Below are 18,198 nucleotides of genomic sequence, written 5' to 3'. Positions count from 1 at the left end.
GACATTCCTGGTCTCATCTAGCTCACTGGATTACTGAATCTCTGTCCACATGTGAGCATGAGCTGTGTGTAAACATGTTGAGAAGAGATCTGGACCTTGGAAGGGAACTGGATTGTCTTTTCAGAAAGTACAAGTTTAAATCAATCATAGAGAGACACATTAACTGACGATATTGGGAAATCCAATTTTCTTGTAACTGGCAAATTACTGAGAGATAAATACTTCTACAAGTATTTTACGCTAAGTTTTGTTCATGAGTAAAAAAATTAAATGCCTGTGATGGTTACCAGAATACCATAGAAGTATTACAGTAAACAAAATGCAGATTGTTTCAGTTTTAAGTCTGGAAAGAAATATAGTTTCTGTCGCATATTGTAATTGAATCTGGGAATCCAAACAGTCTTTCTCCAACTCAAAAATAATCATCTAGACTGAAATCCATACTGATGGAAAGAATTGGTCTGTGGGTTTTGAACACTTGTTCACATATGGAAGCATCTTTAAAAAAATAACATAATCTACTTCTCTGTTTCCTCTCTGCTGAAAAGTACTGTATAATAGTGCTACTTCTATACCATTGAGGCAAATGAGGCAAGTTGAAGTTCACTTTCTCTTAAGGCCCATAATACTTGCAAAACATCATAGGCATTTTGTCTCCTTTCTTCCTTCATGCAAAATTCAAATACAGTAATTTTGTGAGTTACAACTTTCTGAATGAGAGGAATTTCAAAATCTCCACCCCTAGGTGTATTTTACTGTTCTTATAAAATCCTGACAGGAATGCACACAAGTCACTCTATCTGAGAATAGGGATCTTTTTCTAGGTTCACTGTTAGAACTGGGGCTTTACTTCTCTAAGGCATTATCAAGACAAAAGGCAGAGGCAATGGAATACATAAAAGAAATGTACCTTGAGTATGGGAGAGGTTGATTCAAAGACAAGATTTTAAAATAATGGGTGCTTTAAAGATGTTTTTCTAGAGTAAATTACAGTCCTTCATTTAGTTTCGTGTTTACTTCATGTATGTGAACCATGGTTTTTTATTATTTAACATACAGATATAAATGTTAAGTCACCATTTAAAAGGTGATTGTAAGTCAGAAAGTTTTTAGAAGGGACATAATCATAGGGAATAATCATCACTGGGAAACATAGCTATTTAGAGAGATTTTGAAGGGTATGGATGAGATCCAGTCCCTTGTTAATTTTCAAAGGGAGATGAGCATCTAGTTATTTTCTTTGATTCTTCTCCTAATTCTTTCCCAAGGAAATGTGTCACATCCCTTGTGAGCAGTCACATCCCTTATCTGAAAGTCTTTGACTTTTGTTGTGAAAATGTCTCTTCCCCCCTGTTCAGAAGCTCCTGCAGTTGTATTATTGAGGATATAATTATAGAAGTGAAGTAGTGCTCATGCTTCAGGCCATAGAGTTTTTGTCAGATGCTGAAAGAAATAGATTTCTCATGGGATAACATTGCATAGAATACAGTTCAAGGGTTTTGAGCTCTCTTATATATCAGGCATTATCCGTTGTACAGAATATCTGAAGCCATCAAATAAGGTAGAAAAATATTTGAAACAGCAGTGAAAGAAAAACACTTGAAAAAACCAAATCCCATTTTTTTTCCGTTTTCATTTGATTATCTCTTTCATTTATTTATTTGCTAATAGTTGCCCTTTAAATTTTATTTATAGAAGGAAAACTGTCTCAAATACCTGTGCAAAAGGGCACTTGAAAATAACATATAATCTGATGGTAGGGCAATCTCCCCCACTTTTGGAAATAGCCTGGGTAGAGTAACTGTCAACATTAAAAGACAAATTTGAAGCTATTACTCAGCACAAGTGGCAAAATTTTGTATTCTAGTCGTTCAAAGCTATAGGTAGATCTCCTAATTTGTACCTTTGTCTCTTTGTCAAACAAAGGGAAAATTTATTACAGCTCATGTAGTTTTTAACTTAGAAACTCTGGGTAAATTCTAGCTTTTCTGAGTTTTCATTTATCATCACATTAATGTGGTTCCTCCATTAGCAAGTTACGATGTTGTCTCCACTATTTTTACTCAGCTTTGGAAATTATACCTATTTAAGTATACAAACACTCCCATTAAATAAGTTCCTCAAGATGAATGATTTATCCACCTCTGCCCTTCAGTAATAGAACTAATGACCAGTTATGAAACCGCAGTCCAACCCAAAATAACTCTTCCCACCCCTCTCACAGTCCTGTGAACAATAGCTAATTGCCAGTTGTCTCGACTTAATTAAATTCTCATCAGTTCTCATGCTGTGGCAGGAACTCTCCTAAGCTCCAGGAGTCAGGAAAAGGCATTATTGAAGAGTAAGGCTGAGCCAGTAGGGCACTGTAACCAAGCATGTAATTCCACGTAAAGCCAGAAAAGAACTGCAAAAGGTGATAGGCTGATTTTATTCAGACTTGTAAAGGTGAAAGTTCATGTAAGCTTTAATTGTTCAACATGACAGCATTGTCTGCTGTGCTGCATCTAACCTTGCTGCTGAAACGGTGAGGTGGAATGCTCTGTAATGCTTCCAGCTGTTCTTAGAAATGCCCTCTGTTGCAGAACTAAAGAATTCTTCCTCGTACTGAATAATTGGTGTCATTTTTTATATTCGCTGAAGGTGAAATGCAAAGGTTTGCCAACACACGTTGTTCTTTTACAGGAACTTCCCAAGTTTCTTGAAGACCTTGCTTCAACTGATGCTGATCTGCCTTGGAACAAGTCTAAGAATCGTTTCCCAAACATAAAGCCATGTATGTGTGTCTGCTGATCAACTCTTCTGGTTTTTTCCTCTGCCTTTGATAGTGCAGCATATATTGGGAATGCAACTGCATTTTTGTTTGATCTGCCTTTGAAATGGCAGTGCAATCAAGTCCACGTTACAAAATGATTTTCTCTCAAGTAATCTATCTTTTCACTGTGTTTTTTTAAAGACAGTTTTATTTGCAAGTAGCTTTCAACTTGCTCTCACAAGCTTTAATATGCAGGTGCAAGAAACCGTAGCCTCAGTAGTTTCTTAGCTTTGTAATTCAAGCCATGTTACAAACTCTTTAACATTCTTCCTTGTTTTTTTCCCTTTTAGTGACAAGTAATTTTTTAAACATAAAAAATCCATATGTTTGTGCATTCAGCTACCTCAGGACTCCAGGCATGCTTTCTTATGGATATGTGTTCATGTGCTGCAAAGGTTCCACAGGAGATCAGAGTGACTGTATGATAATTTATAAGCCAAGGCTAGATTTTATCACAGGAGACAGGAGTCTGTCTCTCTGTACTCAACACTGCTTCATTTTTCAGTTAATAAGACAAGAAATGTCATTATTATTTTAGGCATTAGCTGTGATGTGAGATGAGGAGCACGGCATTCCTTGGTTAATAATGCTACATTCTGTGCTATTAACTTTTCAGAGCAGCTGTTCTTGCTATCTGCTGTCTTGTTCAAGACATACCCTAAGTAACAGTCACTAAAATTTTGTATTCATGGCACAAAATGAAATATAAACAGATGAGTTTCATAAATCCTTAACTTTGTATTCTAATTTAATTTTTTTTTTACTATGTTGAGGACCATACATCAAAATCTGGAATGCTTGGTTTCAACATTTACTTATTCACATCAGTCTTTCCTGGGCTTTGTCATTTCTGCATACACACCATAGATTCTAGTCAGAAACCCTCAGTTATTATTTTTTTTCTGCAACAATGAGCTTACCTTATGTAAAAGAAATAAAAGTATATAAAAGTTCAAGGATCTGGCTCAAACCTGCAACCTGGGTACCAAGTTTGTAGGAAAAGCTGTCTGATCCCTGACTTGGTTATCTGATTCATGTGGAGGTTGCCTGTGCTAGAAAAGCATGGCTTAAATTATATGAGCTGCCTTTAGGCAAAGGGCCCTCCCATACACACATCAAATTGGAGGTTTTGGCATAATTTTAATTTTAAAATATTATATTAAAATACACCAGGAACATTAAAGGATAACTATGCAGTAATGGAAATTGCTTAGATTCACCTTGTGCATTTCACTAATTAAAGTTCTACTCAAGTATTGTTAGATTAGCAATAATGCCAGTACTTTTATTTCTTAGCATTGCCAAAACACTTGTTAGATGTGTCTATAATTTTTTAATGAATTTTTTCATTAAGTAGAATTTATTTCTGTGATAGATAATAACAACAGAGTAAAGTTGATGCCTGATGCTGGTATTCCTGGATCTGACTACATTAATGCTAGCTACGTGTCTGTAAGTAGAAAGTCTTTCACTTTTTTACTGTATTTGTTTTCCAGTAGAGGAGGGAGTCAAAAAATAATTTACAAGGAAAGAGGGATTCTAATTTTTCTTTCAATGACTACAGCTACTGTTGCCATGTTCAAGTGGCTCCCGTGGCACTGACCCTGACTAGTTAAAAATTTAAATGATCCCACTTTCATTGCTAAGCTTTTCAGTAATAATCAAAACGGTGTCCATCAAATTACTTTCTATAAATCAACTCATACCATTATCATTAAAGACATTAGTGAAACTCTCACTGAGGTAAATTTTTCAGACTGCCCTTATTTGATCTCTTGGTTCAGGAGTTGGAGCTACTGTGTATGAGGAGAACAGTGTAAAGATAACTAAACTGAAAAGTTTCATTTGTGTGCCCCTTATTATTTTGTGACATTAATGATAGAGGAAAAAGCAAATAGCCTTCTTGAAGAAGAAACTTAATATTTCTCATCCTCAGATGTCTTCCTAAACCTTCACCTCCCATTTTCTCTGTAGGTGTATTTGCATAACTGTTTATCTTGGTGTATATACATATGCATACATTTAAAGAGAGGGAGAGGTCTTGTGTATAGTTTTAACAACTGGGAACTTGGCTGCTACTTTTATATTTATTGGCTAAACAACAAAAAGTCAGTAACTGAACTGTGAGCTTTGTGTCCCTGATTTATAGTTTTTCACCTCAATCTTAAATGGGGAGGATTAGCATAATTTCTCACTGCCACCTGTTCTGTATATTATAGGTGGAGTTAATTAACAGCTATAAAACCACTGTGTCACTTGTTTTGAGAGTAATCAGAACTCCATGATATTAGAGGCTGCTAGCTCTGCAGCATAAATTTATTGTGATTATTGCTTTTGTTATTTCAGACTTTCTGCAGTATATAAGGATTGCTGTAGGGTTGCACTTGGTTTCTTTGGGGAACCAGATCCATAGGAGCCCACGCACTAGCAGCATTTACACAGATTTCTTTCAACAAATTTCCTTCTCTCTGGGTTTTACATAAGTTTATAAATTAACTAAGCAGCCAACACAAAAATAAAAGCCAGTCCATAAAATAGGTTTCTTGAAGACTTCCTGTCAGAGATAATTTCTTTCAGTAAGCTATATCCCTAAGCTATAGCAGATCCCTGACAATCACTGAAAGGACAATGTTATCAGTATGTGTAGTTCGCAGTAGCTCTTAGACTGCTCCTTAGTTGTTTCCCTGGCTCCACAGCTCCTTAACACTATCCAGTTCTACTTCCTTGGCCACCTCCTGACATAATTCTTGGGGGCCTCTGGCTGGATATGCAGTAAGGCTAATATGAAGGTTAAGATTTTTTTTTAAATGGGAATTACTGACTCGATGTCTCTGTAATTGCTCTGCTAAATGCATTTCTATGAGGCTTTATTAGAGCATTGGTTCATAACTGATCCACACAGTGGAAAAAAAATGCTATTATTTCCTTAGGTTCCCAAGGCCATCTGCCATGCAATGATTAGACAGCCCTATGCCAATTTGTTTAGTATGTCTGACATGGTTCTAGCCTTAGGCATGGAAGCTACAGGCACAACTGAGTCACATACAAACTTTTTTTCCTAGCTAACCATTCCATATTAAAAACTGTCTTTTTCTTAGGGTTATTTATGTCCAAATGAGTTCATTGCAACTCAGGGGCCATTACCAGGAACAGTGGGTGATTTCTGGCGAATGGTGTGGGAAACCAGAGCAAAAACACTTGTGATGCTTACACAATGTTTTGAAAAAGGACGGGTAAGTAACCAGGGTACCAATTCACAGCATTTGATATAACTGGAATTCTGCATGTAGTTTCTGTCAAGATTATTATATGGTCACTGCTAATTAGTAATCATCTCTCTGCAGATAAGATGTCATCAATACTGGCCAGAAGATAATAAACCAGTTACTGTGTTTGGGGATATAGTGATTACTAAACTGATGGAAGATATTCAAATAGACTGGACCATCAGAGATCTAAAAATTGAAAGAGTAAGCCACAACTGGAACCTGTCCAACACCCCAGAGAACATCAGATGTGCTCCTTCCACCCAACTATCCCTCAGTATCATACTTTCAGTGCATATGCATTGTACCCCTTGATTTTCCTGTGTTTTGTTTTCATTCCTGTTTTTTGTTGTTGTTATGGGGTTTTTTCCTGAGAATTTTCTCCAGTTTTTGTCACAAAGAGCTCAGCTATGAGGCTGGCATGCTGTGAAGGACCTATCAAGGTTACCAAACCTCTGGTCTTGTGGGAGGTGAAGTTTCTATTTGGACACCTCAGTTGTCTCTTCTAGAAAGGAGTAATCCTAAGCATTCTGAGATCAGACAAATCCCTTTGAATGCATCCCTCTCAGATTAAAGGACAAGATTCTCTGGTGCAGTGCAGCTGTTTTTCATTGTACCACCAGCCATATTGGCCTCCACCCCCAGGAGATTCGCCCAATATAAATGAGAATCATCAGTATGACTCCCACTCTTGGTGCTGGGAAAGGGGGTGGGGGGCACATTGTAGGTGTTCATCTTTGTCATGATCCACAGCTATACTTTCCACTCTTTGGAAAAATTAGCACCCAGCATTAAGTCAGACCAGTAGGTAGGCTCGGGAAGCAGTCTGGGCAAAATGACACAAGATGAAGTCCCCCACCTCCCTTTTGCACTCCCAACACTGCCCTGTGTTGTGTGCACTGCAGCCAGATCCATGCTATCCAAATGCGTGTGTCCTGTGGCATGTTCATGTGACAAAAGGAACACAGCAGTTGAATCTCAGTGGTCACCTGTAAGGATCTATTGTGCACATAGTACAGGACATTTCAGTATTTTAAAATGACCAAGATAAACTTTTTCAGCTAAAATAAGACATATAGTAAACAAGACAGGAAAAGAGACTACTGAGAGTTAAAATGCACCCAACGAAATCACCTCTGTTAACCAGGATGAGACTGAAAAACAAAACCAAAACAATCTTAATTGATAAGTGATACATTTATTGCAGCTAAACTACCTGGCATTAGAAGCTGTGTCCTTTATAAGCGTGTCATTAAATGGGCCATGTTACTGGCTTTAAGATTATACTTCATATTCCATTCACAAATAGATAATTTCTTGGTGATTTTCCAGTGAAGGCAAAAAAGATGAACATGCAAGAGAAATAATTCACAATTATTGCCATATTGCATCCAAAGTTACTTCTCTCTTGTTTTTCTGTTGATCCACTTTAAAAATATAGACCCAAATTAGTTACTACATGTAACTGTTCACAGATGTTCGGTGTTTCTTGAACATAAAAAGATTAAGCAGTTGGTTCAAAATAAATTAGAAAAAAAGGGACTTGTTGATTAAGCAGTGCTACTCCTTGCTGCAGGATATTGTGAATGCTAAAAACTTATAGGGCTTTAAAAAATCTGGAGAAATTAGTAGAAGAAAATCCTGACCAGTACTACTGAATATTGAGATACCATCTCTGACAGGGGCAGTTCACAAGTCACAAGTCACAGGCCTTTGACATGATCCTGTGCTTTTACTCAAATGTTCTTCATAGTTAATCTAGATACCAGATCATAACCTGCTCTTTGAGCTAATGAAGCCAAAGCAAACACAAATATATTTTTAAGTGCTTGATGCCCTCTGAATGAGAGCAGTAGCAATAGTAACTCAGAATCCTTGCTTGTCCAGCTTGTTGAAGAAATAAACTTGTCAGCCCAGTTCACTAAATTTCTAAATGAGCTATAGAAATTTCAACCTGTAATCTATGAATCACACTGGTACAGTGACTGAAGTCAAATGGAGAGTGACTGCTGAAAAATTAATACTTCCTGAAAAGCAGGCTTAATGCCAGCTCTTGAAAAACCTGCCGTAAGGCCCATGCACAACAAATTAGCACTTGATACAAGTAGGTCTAATAATTATTATACTATTCTGCCTTTGCTTTTTACATGAAATTGCTGGAAGTTTGCATGTAGTTTACTGGATCTTCTCATTTCTTCTGCAAAAACTGCCTTATTTTATATTTTCTCAGCATGGAGACTGCATGATGGTACGGCAGTGTAACTTTACTTCTTGGCCAGAACATGGAGTCCCTGAAACTACTGCACCAATTATCCATTTTGTGAAACTTATCCGTGCAAATCGAGCACACGATACTACACCAATGGTGGTTCACTGCAGGTGAGCATATTCATCAAATCACTATTAAGTGTCTTATAATTTCACATGTAAATTCATGCTTATAGAAGTTACCAGAAGAGATAAAATGAAAACTGAGTCCACAGGTGTGGTTCTACTCTGGACAGCAGTGAAGATTTCTCTAGCAGTGTTCCTGAGTCCTTCGTAGGAGGTAAAATCCCAAAGTGTGCCTTTTCTTCCTTTATTGGAAATCCCATTGAGGTGATGTCAGTGAAATAGTTACTGCAACAATTTCCATAAGGTACTGCTGGATTTATCTCAATTTTTATCGTAAGAAGAGGTATTGAAAGTGATACGTTGGTTTAATTACTTCAATTATAACTATACTTCTTCTTAAGTATTAAAAATTGTATTTAAAATGCACGTCACATAGCAAGAAGAAGAAACTGGGAGCCACAGAGAATGAAAATTTGAATAAGGGTTTCAAGCTAGGATTCCTGTAAACAGCTAAAATCTATATTTAGGCTCTTAAATAAATAATCTGGTGTTTAGAGGTGTTCAGCTGTCATAGTTCCCATTGATTTCATGCCCAACACCCTGAAATAGCAATTTCAAAGAGTAAGTGTGTGGGGAAGGCTAAGTCTTCAGGAAGGTGGTGAGCGTGTCTGCATGTTATATGCAGGTCAGTGATCACACCACATGAGTGGGCACACTCCAAAATTGTGATCTGAATTCAGAGCTCTGTATCTGATTCTTTGCCTCGTTCTCACTCAGAACATGCAAAATCAAAAGCTGTATTTTGTGCCACTGATTTTTTTTTTTTTTCCTCTAACTGTTCAGTTATCAGGCATGGAATTTCTTCGTTTGTCCTCAGTGTCCTCCAGGTGCCACCCACAGTGGGTAATAAAGCCTCATTTTATTTGGTCCTGTTGTCATGGACAGCTTGACATTTCCCTCTACTGCCAGGGCCAGAGGGACTATTACAGGAGAGAACTACGCAGCCTTTATGGTTTTGAGGACACTTTTGTGCTCTGGGGCCCCTCTGCAATGAAACCTGTTCCCTGTTAACAGCGTAAGGGCCCCAGCATGGGCCAGATACTCCTCCTGTGCTCAGATTCCCCGTGTTATAAAGCAGCAGTGTGTCTTGTTTGTGTTTTCGTATCCTGAAAGCTTTACTCCTTACTTTTTCCTTATTAGATCTTGCAGGTTCAAAAGAGTTTTCCCGTACTTTTCCTGATTATCTGCAGTGATGTACTCTGCATTTATTACACTAATTGCAGAGAAGTCTGATATTGATCCTATTTCTTTTCAGACTTTGAAATAATACTAGCTACAAACGTCTTTCACACTCATCCCCATTTTAAAAGTATTTCCTTTTAAATGTTTTACTAGATTTCATTATATTTTTTACTCAGATATCAAGAGTATCACAGAATTGTGATTTTGCAAAATCTTGCGGTTGTATTTTTTTTTTCTTTGAATTGATGAGCTCTGGATAATTCACAGAAAAGATATAGGGTTACTTATACAGATTTGATTTAGTTATATTTCATTTGTCCCATGCAGGCCTTTGTAAAATCAAAATCAGAAGAGGCTTCAAATCCAGATTTCATTCGATCCCATTTCATTTGATCCCATTCACCAAAGACACACACACACAGATACAGGCACAAGTAAATACTGAAAAATATTTAATTTTTTCCAGTTTTCTTTTCACAGTAAATAATAATTTAACCAGAATATCTGAGGAACATAACATTATACTAAAAAAATGCACATTGAAAAAAAACATTTTATCTTGTGAATTGTTTTCAGTGCTGGTGTTGGAAGAACAGGTGTTTTTATTGCACTTGATCATTTAACCCAACATGTAAATGACCATGATTTTGTGGATATCTATGGGCTCGTAGCTGAGTTGAGAAGTGAAAGAATGTGTATGGTACAGAATCTGGTAAGTTTTATATATTTATCTATTCTGGTTTTGTGATTTTAAAAAGCTAAGTGTCTGATCAAAACAAGACTAGAAAGCTCATAACAATCAGCTGTCTATTACATTTTCTGCTGGATCCCACTTCTACGTGGAGTTCAAGCACTGTGCATATGTTTGCTGTAAGCATATTTGGCCAGCAAGGTCCTGACAAGTGCTAAAAGGAGTGCTGAGATACTTAGGTTTTAGAACCTAAATGTTAATTCCTCAGACTTTGTGAAAGTGTATTTCAAGTGTTGGTTGAAGAATAGCTGTAAAATAAAAAAATGTATTTGCTCACGCACTACTTAATTTGACTATTTAGTACTAAAGTGTATGTCTTTGTGTATGTATTTGTAGCATAGTCCCCCAAACTTTTAAATACTCTTTTACCTTTGACCTCATTAGTAATTCCTTGATTCTTTTTTAATTGCTTCAAATTACACATATGAACATAATTAAGCACAGTCTTCAGAGTTTTCAGAATTAAGACAGTGGTGGGGTTTGGGTCTACAAAAGTGCATTTCTGGCAGCAGTATCTGGAGAGCTGAGAAGATGTGAAGGAGTAATAGCAGCATTTAAAGCTGATCCTAAATGGCCAGTGTAGTGGAAATCCAGCTGTGTTTGTATAAGGCTTCTAGAATAAGGCTCCTACAGGCCAGATTTAACCCAAGGCTGCTGCCTGAAGCTTCTGAGTCTACAGCATGACTTACTAAATTCTTAGTATGAGTGAGCAGTCTCAGGATGAAATTTCCACATTAAACTGCATTAATGTAAGGAGACTTGTTTGATTTGGAATGCAGTTCTGTTCTGTATCGTGTCAGTGTATATGAAAAGTGTGCCAGGATGTAGAAATAGAGGTTAACATCTTCTCAGCAAATGCACTTCAGAAGGTTTTGTAATGGTGATAATGTGCCATCCTGTTTCTTATACGGTGCTGTCAAATTGCAAATTGCCTTCATTTTTTCCTTTTGAAATCTTCATCCAGCTAAACATTGCCAGGGCTTTCCTGTGATGATGGGTTATGGGAATATGTTTTCCTATTTGTTTTACACAATTGACTAGAAATAGAATTATCTGAAAAATAAAGCAAAGGCTGGAAGACAATTTAGAGAGAGATTCCCCAAAATAAAATCTTAAAACAGTTAGATACCTGATAAGATCAGTATTTTTTTAACATGTATTACTTTTGCATAGATTTTCATTTACACATTTTTACAGAGGCTAGAAAAACATTTGTCAAATAGAAGGCAATGGTCTCATAGTTCTGATTTCCAAAGATCAAGTATCGCTCTGTATGCTAACTGCAAAATCCTGACACAATGTTTTTCTCAGTCCAGACCATCTTTAGCTCATGTTTGCAAGGCTACAGAACGTAGATCAGCACTAAAGTTTGCCCAGAGGGAACAAAATCTTGTAAAGTTCCCAGACAAAATCAGTGGTCAAGTTATTCTGGCGTTTCTGTCATAAAATACTGTTTAGTAGTCTATAATTCAGCTTTTATGTTAGCCACACAGAAAATATGAAGAGGAGTAATTCCTTCCAAGAACTCGGTTTAGACATCCCTCAGTGAAACTGATTGCAAGATCTATGAGTTAAATGAATAAAAATAGTTGTGTTTAGACCTCCTTTTTTGCTTGATAATAGCTTCAAAATAGTTTTCCTTTTGCCAAGAGAATCACTCTGTTACTGTAGCCAGTGGGGACAGAATGGCCCAGACTTGTGCAATTAAACACCTCTGCAGTTACCATTGCAACCACAGGATCTCTTCAAGGAATTACCCCATAGTCTGTCTGCAGTCACTCCTGAAACACTCCTGGAAAAAATATTTCGGATAGTGCTGGTTCATGTGGATCAAAACTATGCAAGCAACTATCCAAACATTTTAGTAGTTTGGATTACAGATTCAGATGATCAAGTTCCACCAGCTGGCAATGTACCCAAAAACTGCTTAATTAATTAATTCCCCAGTGTAGATATAATTGCAGTATCCTGGTATTCTACCTGCTGGCCTGTACATTACTAAGGACTGACTCTTGACTACAGGTAAAGGGCATAACCTACTCTTTAGTGAAGTTTCTAATTCTCCCACTTCCAGCCTTAAAAAAGACTTTCAGCTGATTAAGAATGTCATTAATTCTAACTGGGAAAATGTCACACATATGTACCCCAGGTATCCTGCTTAACTCTCCCCTGGCAAACCCAGAAACATTTTAATTACTTCATTCTCACAAGGATCTGTATGAATGCAAGAGATCATGGAGCTTTCAGAGCCTGCCTTCTCTATTGGAATAACCAGTTTTAAACTCTGCTGAAATCTAAAACCTTAATTCTATAGAAATCCATATTTATCCAGAGGATCTGTTAAAGTTTATCATCTTGCAAGCCAAATACAAAAGCTTGTTTGAAGTAATGCCATGCTATTGCTTCAGTAAGAAAATTATTGAAAAGTGTACTGGCACTGCATATTTCAAGGGCCTGTGAAAGTCAGTTTTAATTACCCTTCACTCTGGAACTGTGACCCTGAAAGCATACCCATGTAAGTGAATTTGTCTTACAAATCTGACGTGCTGGAATTGAAAATTGATGGCAGTCCTAAACAAAATAGCAATTATTGAGCAGAAAAATTACACTGATGTATTTACCCATGCAAAAGTCAAGGAAGTTAAATTGTTTTGGTCATCTCCATCTGTAGAGCTGTTCAGGCCTCAGCTGGACAAGATCCTGCCCAAAGTCCTTTAGCTGATCCAGTGAGAGTTGTACGAGGTGATTTCAAGAGGGCCCTTCCAACCAAAACAAATGTGTGATACTGTGACCTGGCTCATTTTCTGCACCTACATACACAATACTTGGCCCATGTGAAGATATGCTTAGTCCATTTACCTTCAACCTGTTTTAAGTTCTTTAATTTCATTCTTTATTTCATTCTTACATTGCCTTTAATTTTTCTCTTTTTAGCAACCATTTTTTAGAGTCACTTTATGTCCTTGGAAGTGTCAGATGAGCTTCAGTTGCACACCCTGTGTTATAGTCTGTGTAAAAATGAAGCTACAGTCTAAGAAGTATCACTACAAATAATGTGGGGTTTTTTTCCTCTTAGGAATTGTGCATGCTTCTAAGAATATGTAGATTTGCTTGAACTTTTGCATTTGAGTGCACCCTGCTGGTTTTCTCTATGATAGAAAAAGGAAAAAAAAATCTTATCTAAACATTACATTCATGGCTTCAGTTTCTTCAGTTTGAATCAAGTGGCAAAAATAATCAAACAGCTTCACATAGAAGAAACCTTTACAGAAAATTGTGGGGCAGCCTGTTAGTCTCAGTTAGCATTGGTCTAATTTCAGAAATCTTACTGGATGTAAAAATTAACATGTTTTGGCAAATTTTAAAGCATTTTGCTTCATATTGAATGAAATCAGATCTGGCAAATATATCATGGAAGTGCTGAGATTGCTGAATTAAACTGCAGTTTATTTGACAACATCAAAACGTTACATAAAAATTAAAAAGGTTTGGGGGTTGTTTTGGTTTTTTTTTTTTTTTGCATTTTCTTCTAATCAAACATCTTTAAATTCACATCCTGCAGGCACAATATATATTTTTGCATCAATGTGTATTGGATCTGTTGAGCAGCAAGGGAAGCAGTCAGCCCATATGTTTTGTAAATTATTCAGCACTGCAAAAGATGGACTCTCTGGATGCTATGGAAGGTAAGGATATACAGATTGTCTCAAGTACTATTATTTCATAAAAAGTGCATTGATTTCTGCAGACCAAGAAGCAGAAACAAATATTTTTACATGCATTTTTTTTTGCTTCAAGAGTGTAATTTTCTAGATTTTTTCTGTCCTTTTGTCCCCTTTGCAGTAAAAGTCATTGCTCAAGATTTCCCTACAAGATTTTTTAAATTTAGCCAATAAAATCACCTGCCGTTAGTTACTAGATGCTCACAAGATAGGTTAATGTAATATATCTGTTTCTTTTGTAGGTGATGTGGAGCTTGAATGGGAAGAAACTACTATGTAAATGCTAAGACTAAATATGTAAGATATGAGATTTTGAAAGTCAAAGTCATGTTTTTCTAAGCACAGAAGCCAAAGTTAATTCCCCTATTTTGATGATTAAACAAACACAGATGATTGAAACATCTTTTCTTCTATGAACGTGCCTTCATAAATATGTTGAAGTATTTTATTCAGATCACTGAGCAATAATGATTTGGAGTACTTTTGCACAGACTACACTTCTGGTATTATTTGAGTACTGCATTCAGTATGTATTTAAATAGAAAGCATGTTTGAACATACTCTTTTTTTTCCAGTAATCTTTGTAAAAGAAGAAAAATGAGCCAAATATTATGTAAAAAATTCATATTCCCATTGGACTTATTTTGGTGTGAATTTGCTGTGTACTTTTTGTTTTGGTTTTACGCAAAAACTACAGTTCCTTGAATCTTTCTTTCTAGATTGATTTCAGTGTTGTCAGCTCTTGCAGATTGATTCTGACACCATCACAGTGATCTTCACCTAACTGTACTTTCTTGTTTTGAATTTTTTTTTTTTTTTTTTTTTTTTTTTTTTAATGAGTGGTGGCATATCAGCTCATGAGCCTGAACAGCTGAAGAGTCACCTCCTGACACGAGGAAGATTATTCAGCTTTTACACAGCACACAGTAGTTCTTCAGGGACACTTGGGGCTATTTAAACTATCTCATAATCAGCAGGTTGGGTTTTCTTAAATGTACAATGATTATTGCATATGTTCAGTGCTGAAGAAAGTATTTTACATTCCTGCTACCTTTTCAAGCAGATCAAGTAAAACTAGGCATTTATTATATATTACAGTGCATGTTATATTGATTTGCATAAAAGTAATAGTAGTCTTATAATGTATTTGCATTTATTGAATATAACACTGTTCAGTATTTTGAAGGGTTATTCAAAATTTAATAACAATATATTTTTTAAAAGTGTTGTCAATTAAAAAAGTTGTTGCTCCTTCCTCGAGTTTGGTAGATCACTGTAGACTCTGAAAAGTATGGGATCTAGTATCTGAAGATTTAATAAAAGAAAGTATCTTCTATTCCCAGTGACTATTGTTATTTGAACTAGATCTAAAACCAGAATGAGAGTGGCAGGATGCTCAAAAGCTAAAACTGGTTAAGTAGGAAGACTAGAAGGGGAATCAAACTGCATGCCCTGGCTTTACATGAAAGTGACTGCATACAGTTGATACTACTGGGGCAAGAGTTTTGCTCTGTATAAAGTAATGTGTAATTCTGAATATTATTAAAGCTACGACATAAATATGAGATGCAAAACTTAAGAACAAAGACTATTTGGAGGTGTCATTTTATGTTCTGTTTAGATATAAGAAATCCATAGGCTTGCTGAGGCATCAAGTGCTGAAAAGTCAGACAAACCTGTTTAGAACCTTGAAAACTGTATGTGTGTGGGTGTGAAGAGCACACCCTCTTTACAGAATAGTAAATGAACAACTCTTTCCATCTCTTAACTGTAGCAAGTGGGCAGAAAAATGCTAAGCTGATGCTTCTTCTTAATTAAATGATGTTAAGTGTTTGGTGTCTTTTTAGAGGCTTGCAAGGATGCAGTAAGAACCCTTTGTTATTTAGCAGAAAGTGCCAAGTATCTAAAACAAAAATCAAAAGACAGTATTTAAGGCCCTGGGAATAGTCTTCAGAGATATTTTTGGCAGTCTGTCTTTCAGGGAGACTGGTGGTATTGTAAACATCACCTGTCAAGCTACAAAGAAAACAATGCCTTTTGAAGCTGGATAGAGGGAGAGAGAGGTGATGTCCACAGCTGTTCAAGTCTCTGGCAAAGCATTTGGTACAGCTCTAGTTTCATTTGATTCCTATGAAACATGTGTTCTTCATTTATTATACATGTACTTTAAAGTAATTATACATGTACTTTAAAGTATTCTGACAAATTGCTTACAGGGACTTACAGATGTTTTTCCTGATTTGTAGTTGTACTTGGTAGCAGTACATGCAGCACTCTGATAAACTGACACTATAGAGTCATAATCTTGTATAGTCTTACATCCACAGTGGTGGAATATCTGTATGTTCCTCTTTTGATTGGAGGAGAACTCTGAGAAGCCTTATGCAACTTACAGATGAACTCCAGAAGTTCTAAATGTGCTTGAGTGTTCTCTTTTTAGGAAATGTCTACATCCCCCTCTAGGGGACCTGCCTGCAGTCAAACACTGTATTCAGTAGTATGCTTGGCTGACAACTTGGGAAGACAGCAGAAAGTGTGACTCTTTTCTGTAGAGGCAAAAACTGGAAATGACATCATGTAGTTTACTGTACATTTTGATGTACTCAGTCTGATACATGCTACCTTGACACATTTTTTTATTCTCTTTAGGATAAAAGCCAATATGCAGTGTAAACTGACCACAGCTCATCAGATATATGGTCAGGGAAAGAAGTATCCCTGAGCAATTTTCTGAAACTAGCTTTCAGTATAAATGCAGCACTAGTTCACTGACCTTCTCCTGTGCTTTCCAAGGATTAACAGGGATAGGGGAGCATTCGTGTACGAGGAGATACCCCAGACCTCTGTTCAGTCATGGAGAAAGAATTTCCACATGCTGTCTTGTCTTCTAGGCCCCCTTCTCTTATGCAGTGACACCTATGCTGGTGCTACTGACAGAATTGGAGATCTTAAGGCAAGCAGAATTTCTCCAACTGCTATTTGGAGAATATATATTTATATATAAAAATAAAGCAGCACACAATTTTAATTTTCAATTTTGGCACTCAGTTCTCAAGAGATTCTTGGAGCTACTATAATAGCAAGAGTGTACTCTATAAAAATTAGAAACTGAATTAATAAAGACTGAATACACAAATCCCATAGGATTATTACAATTGTATTTCTATAGGGACTGCTATATATTCCTTACAAAGAAGAAACATGCTTCATATATATATTTGCAACCAGCTCTGTTAGATATAACTGGAAAGAGGCTACTGTTAGTGCCTTTAAAAAATGATCTGTTCTATTTACAAAAGGAGTAGGACAGTAAAGCATCACATTCTTGCTGAATTTAAGGCACTTTTTTTATACTGTTAAAAGAGGTGATTAAAATCCTTGTGCTTTTACTGTATACACGCAGCTATTCAGTAAGTTAATTTCATAACATTATATGAAAGACTAGTAATGTGTATTAATTTGTCTAGTACTGTCTGTGTACTGCTGCAGTACAAAGTATGCTGGTTTGCAGTTACTAAGGCAAAACAGCAGAGAGAAACAATTTGATCACATTTCCTACTGAGGTAACATGACAGCTTTCTTGGTTGCATACAGAAGCTATGAAGCCTCCTAGATCCAGACATGAATTTGCAGAGACTCAGAACACAAAGCCCTGTGGGGTCTGTGGACAGAAGGTAGTTTGGTATTTTGAAAATATTTTTACAGCAGGTTTAAATAAAACTTGAAAAGCACCTGTTTCAGAGTATGGATTTACATGTATGTTCAGTGTTACACAAAATCAGTCTGTCCATGGAGATGAAGAAGCAATAAAAATAGACCCAAATTAATTTTTGGTTTAAGAACTATGGAAATTATCCAATTAGATGATAGTTTAGAGGATATAGATATGGTAATAATGAATTCAGGGTTCTTTTATAGTTAAGCTACTTGCCTGCTCAGTGCTGCAAAACCTGCAATGCCCAGAGTCCGTTTGACTGTAAACCATTGACAGATTTTTCTGATTTTTTACTTTCAGGAAATGAGTCAGATAAAAAGTTACCACTGTTTTACCACTTTTCTGTGACTGTTGTG

The 18,198-nt window shown here is 36.4% G+C and overlaps 1 protein-coding gene across 1 annotated transcript in view; it reads left to right on the top strand.

Annotated features, from left to right (window-relative positions):
* PTPRQ (protein tyrosine phosphatase receptor type Q) overlaps positions 1-17,231 on the top strand; it is a 140,286-nt gene extending 123,055 nt beyond the window's left edge. The window contains exons 54-61 of the mRNA XM_071766341.1: positions 2,683-2,773; positions 4,188-4,264; positions 5,911-6,045; positions 6,157-6,282; positions 8,309-8,457; positions 10,231-10,366; positions 13,968-14,091; positions 14,370-17,231. Of these exons, the coding sequence (XP_071622442.1) occupies positions 2,683-2,773; positions 4,188-4,264; positions 5,911-6,045; positions 6,157-6,282; positions 8,309-8,457; positions 10,231-10,366; positions 13,968-14,091; positions 14,370-14,407 (876 nt within the window). The 3' untranslated portion in view covers positions 14,408-17,231. The remainder of the gene's footprint in view (positions 1-2,682; positions 2,774-4,187; positions 4,265-5,910; positions 6,046-6,156; positions 6,283-8,308; positions 8,458-10,230; positions 10,367-13,967; positions 14,092-14,369) is intronic.
* The last annotated feature ends 967 nt before the right edge of the window (positions 17,232-18,198 follow it).

The sequence above is a fragment of the Heliangelus exortis genome, chromosome 1, assembly GCF_036169615.1.
Source record: "Heliangelus exortis chromosome 1, bHelExo1.hap1, whole genome shotgun sequence".
Taxonomy (NCBI): domain Eukaryota; kingdom Metazoa; phylum Chordata; class Aves; order Apodiformes; family Trochilidae; genus Heliangelus; species Heliangelus exortis.
This window is presented reverse-complemented; position numbering and strand designations above follow the sequence as displayed.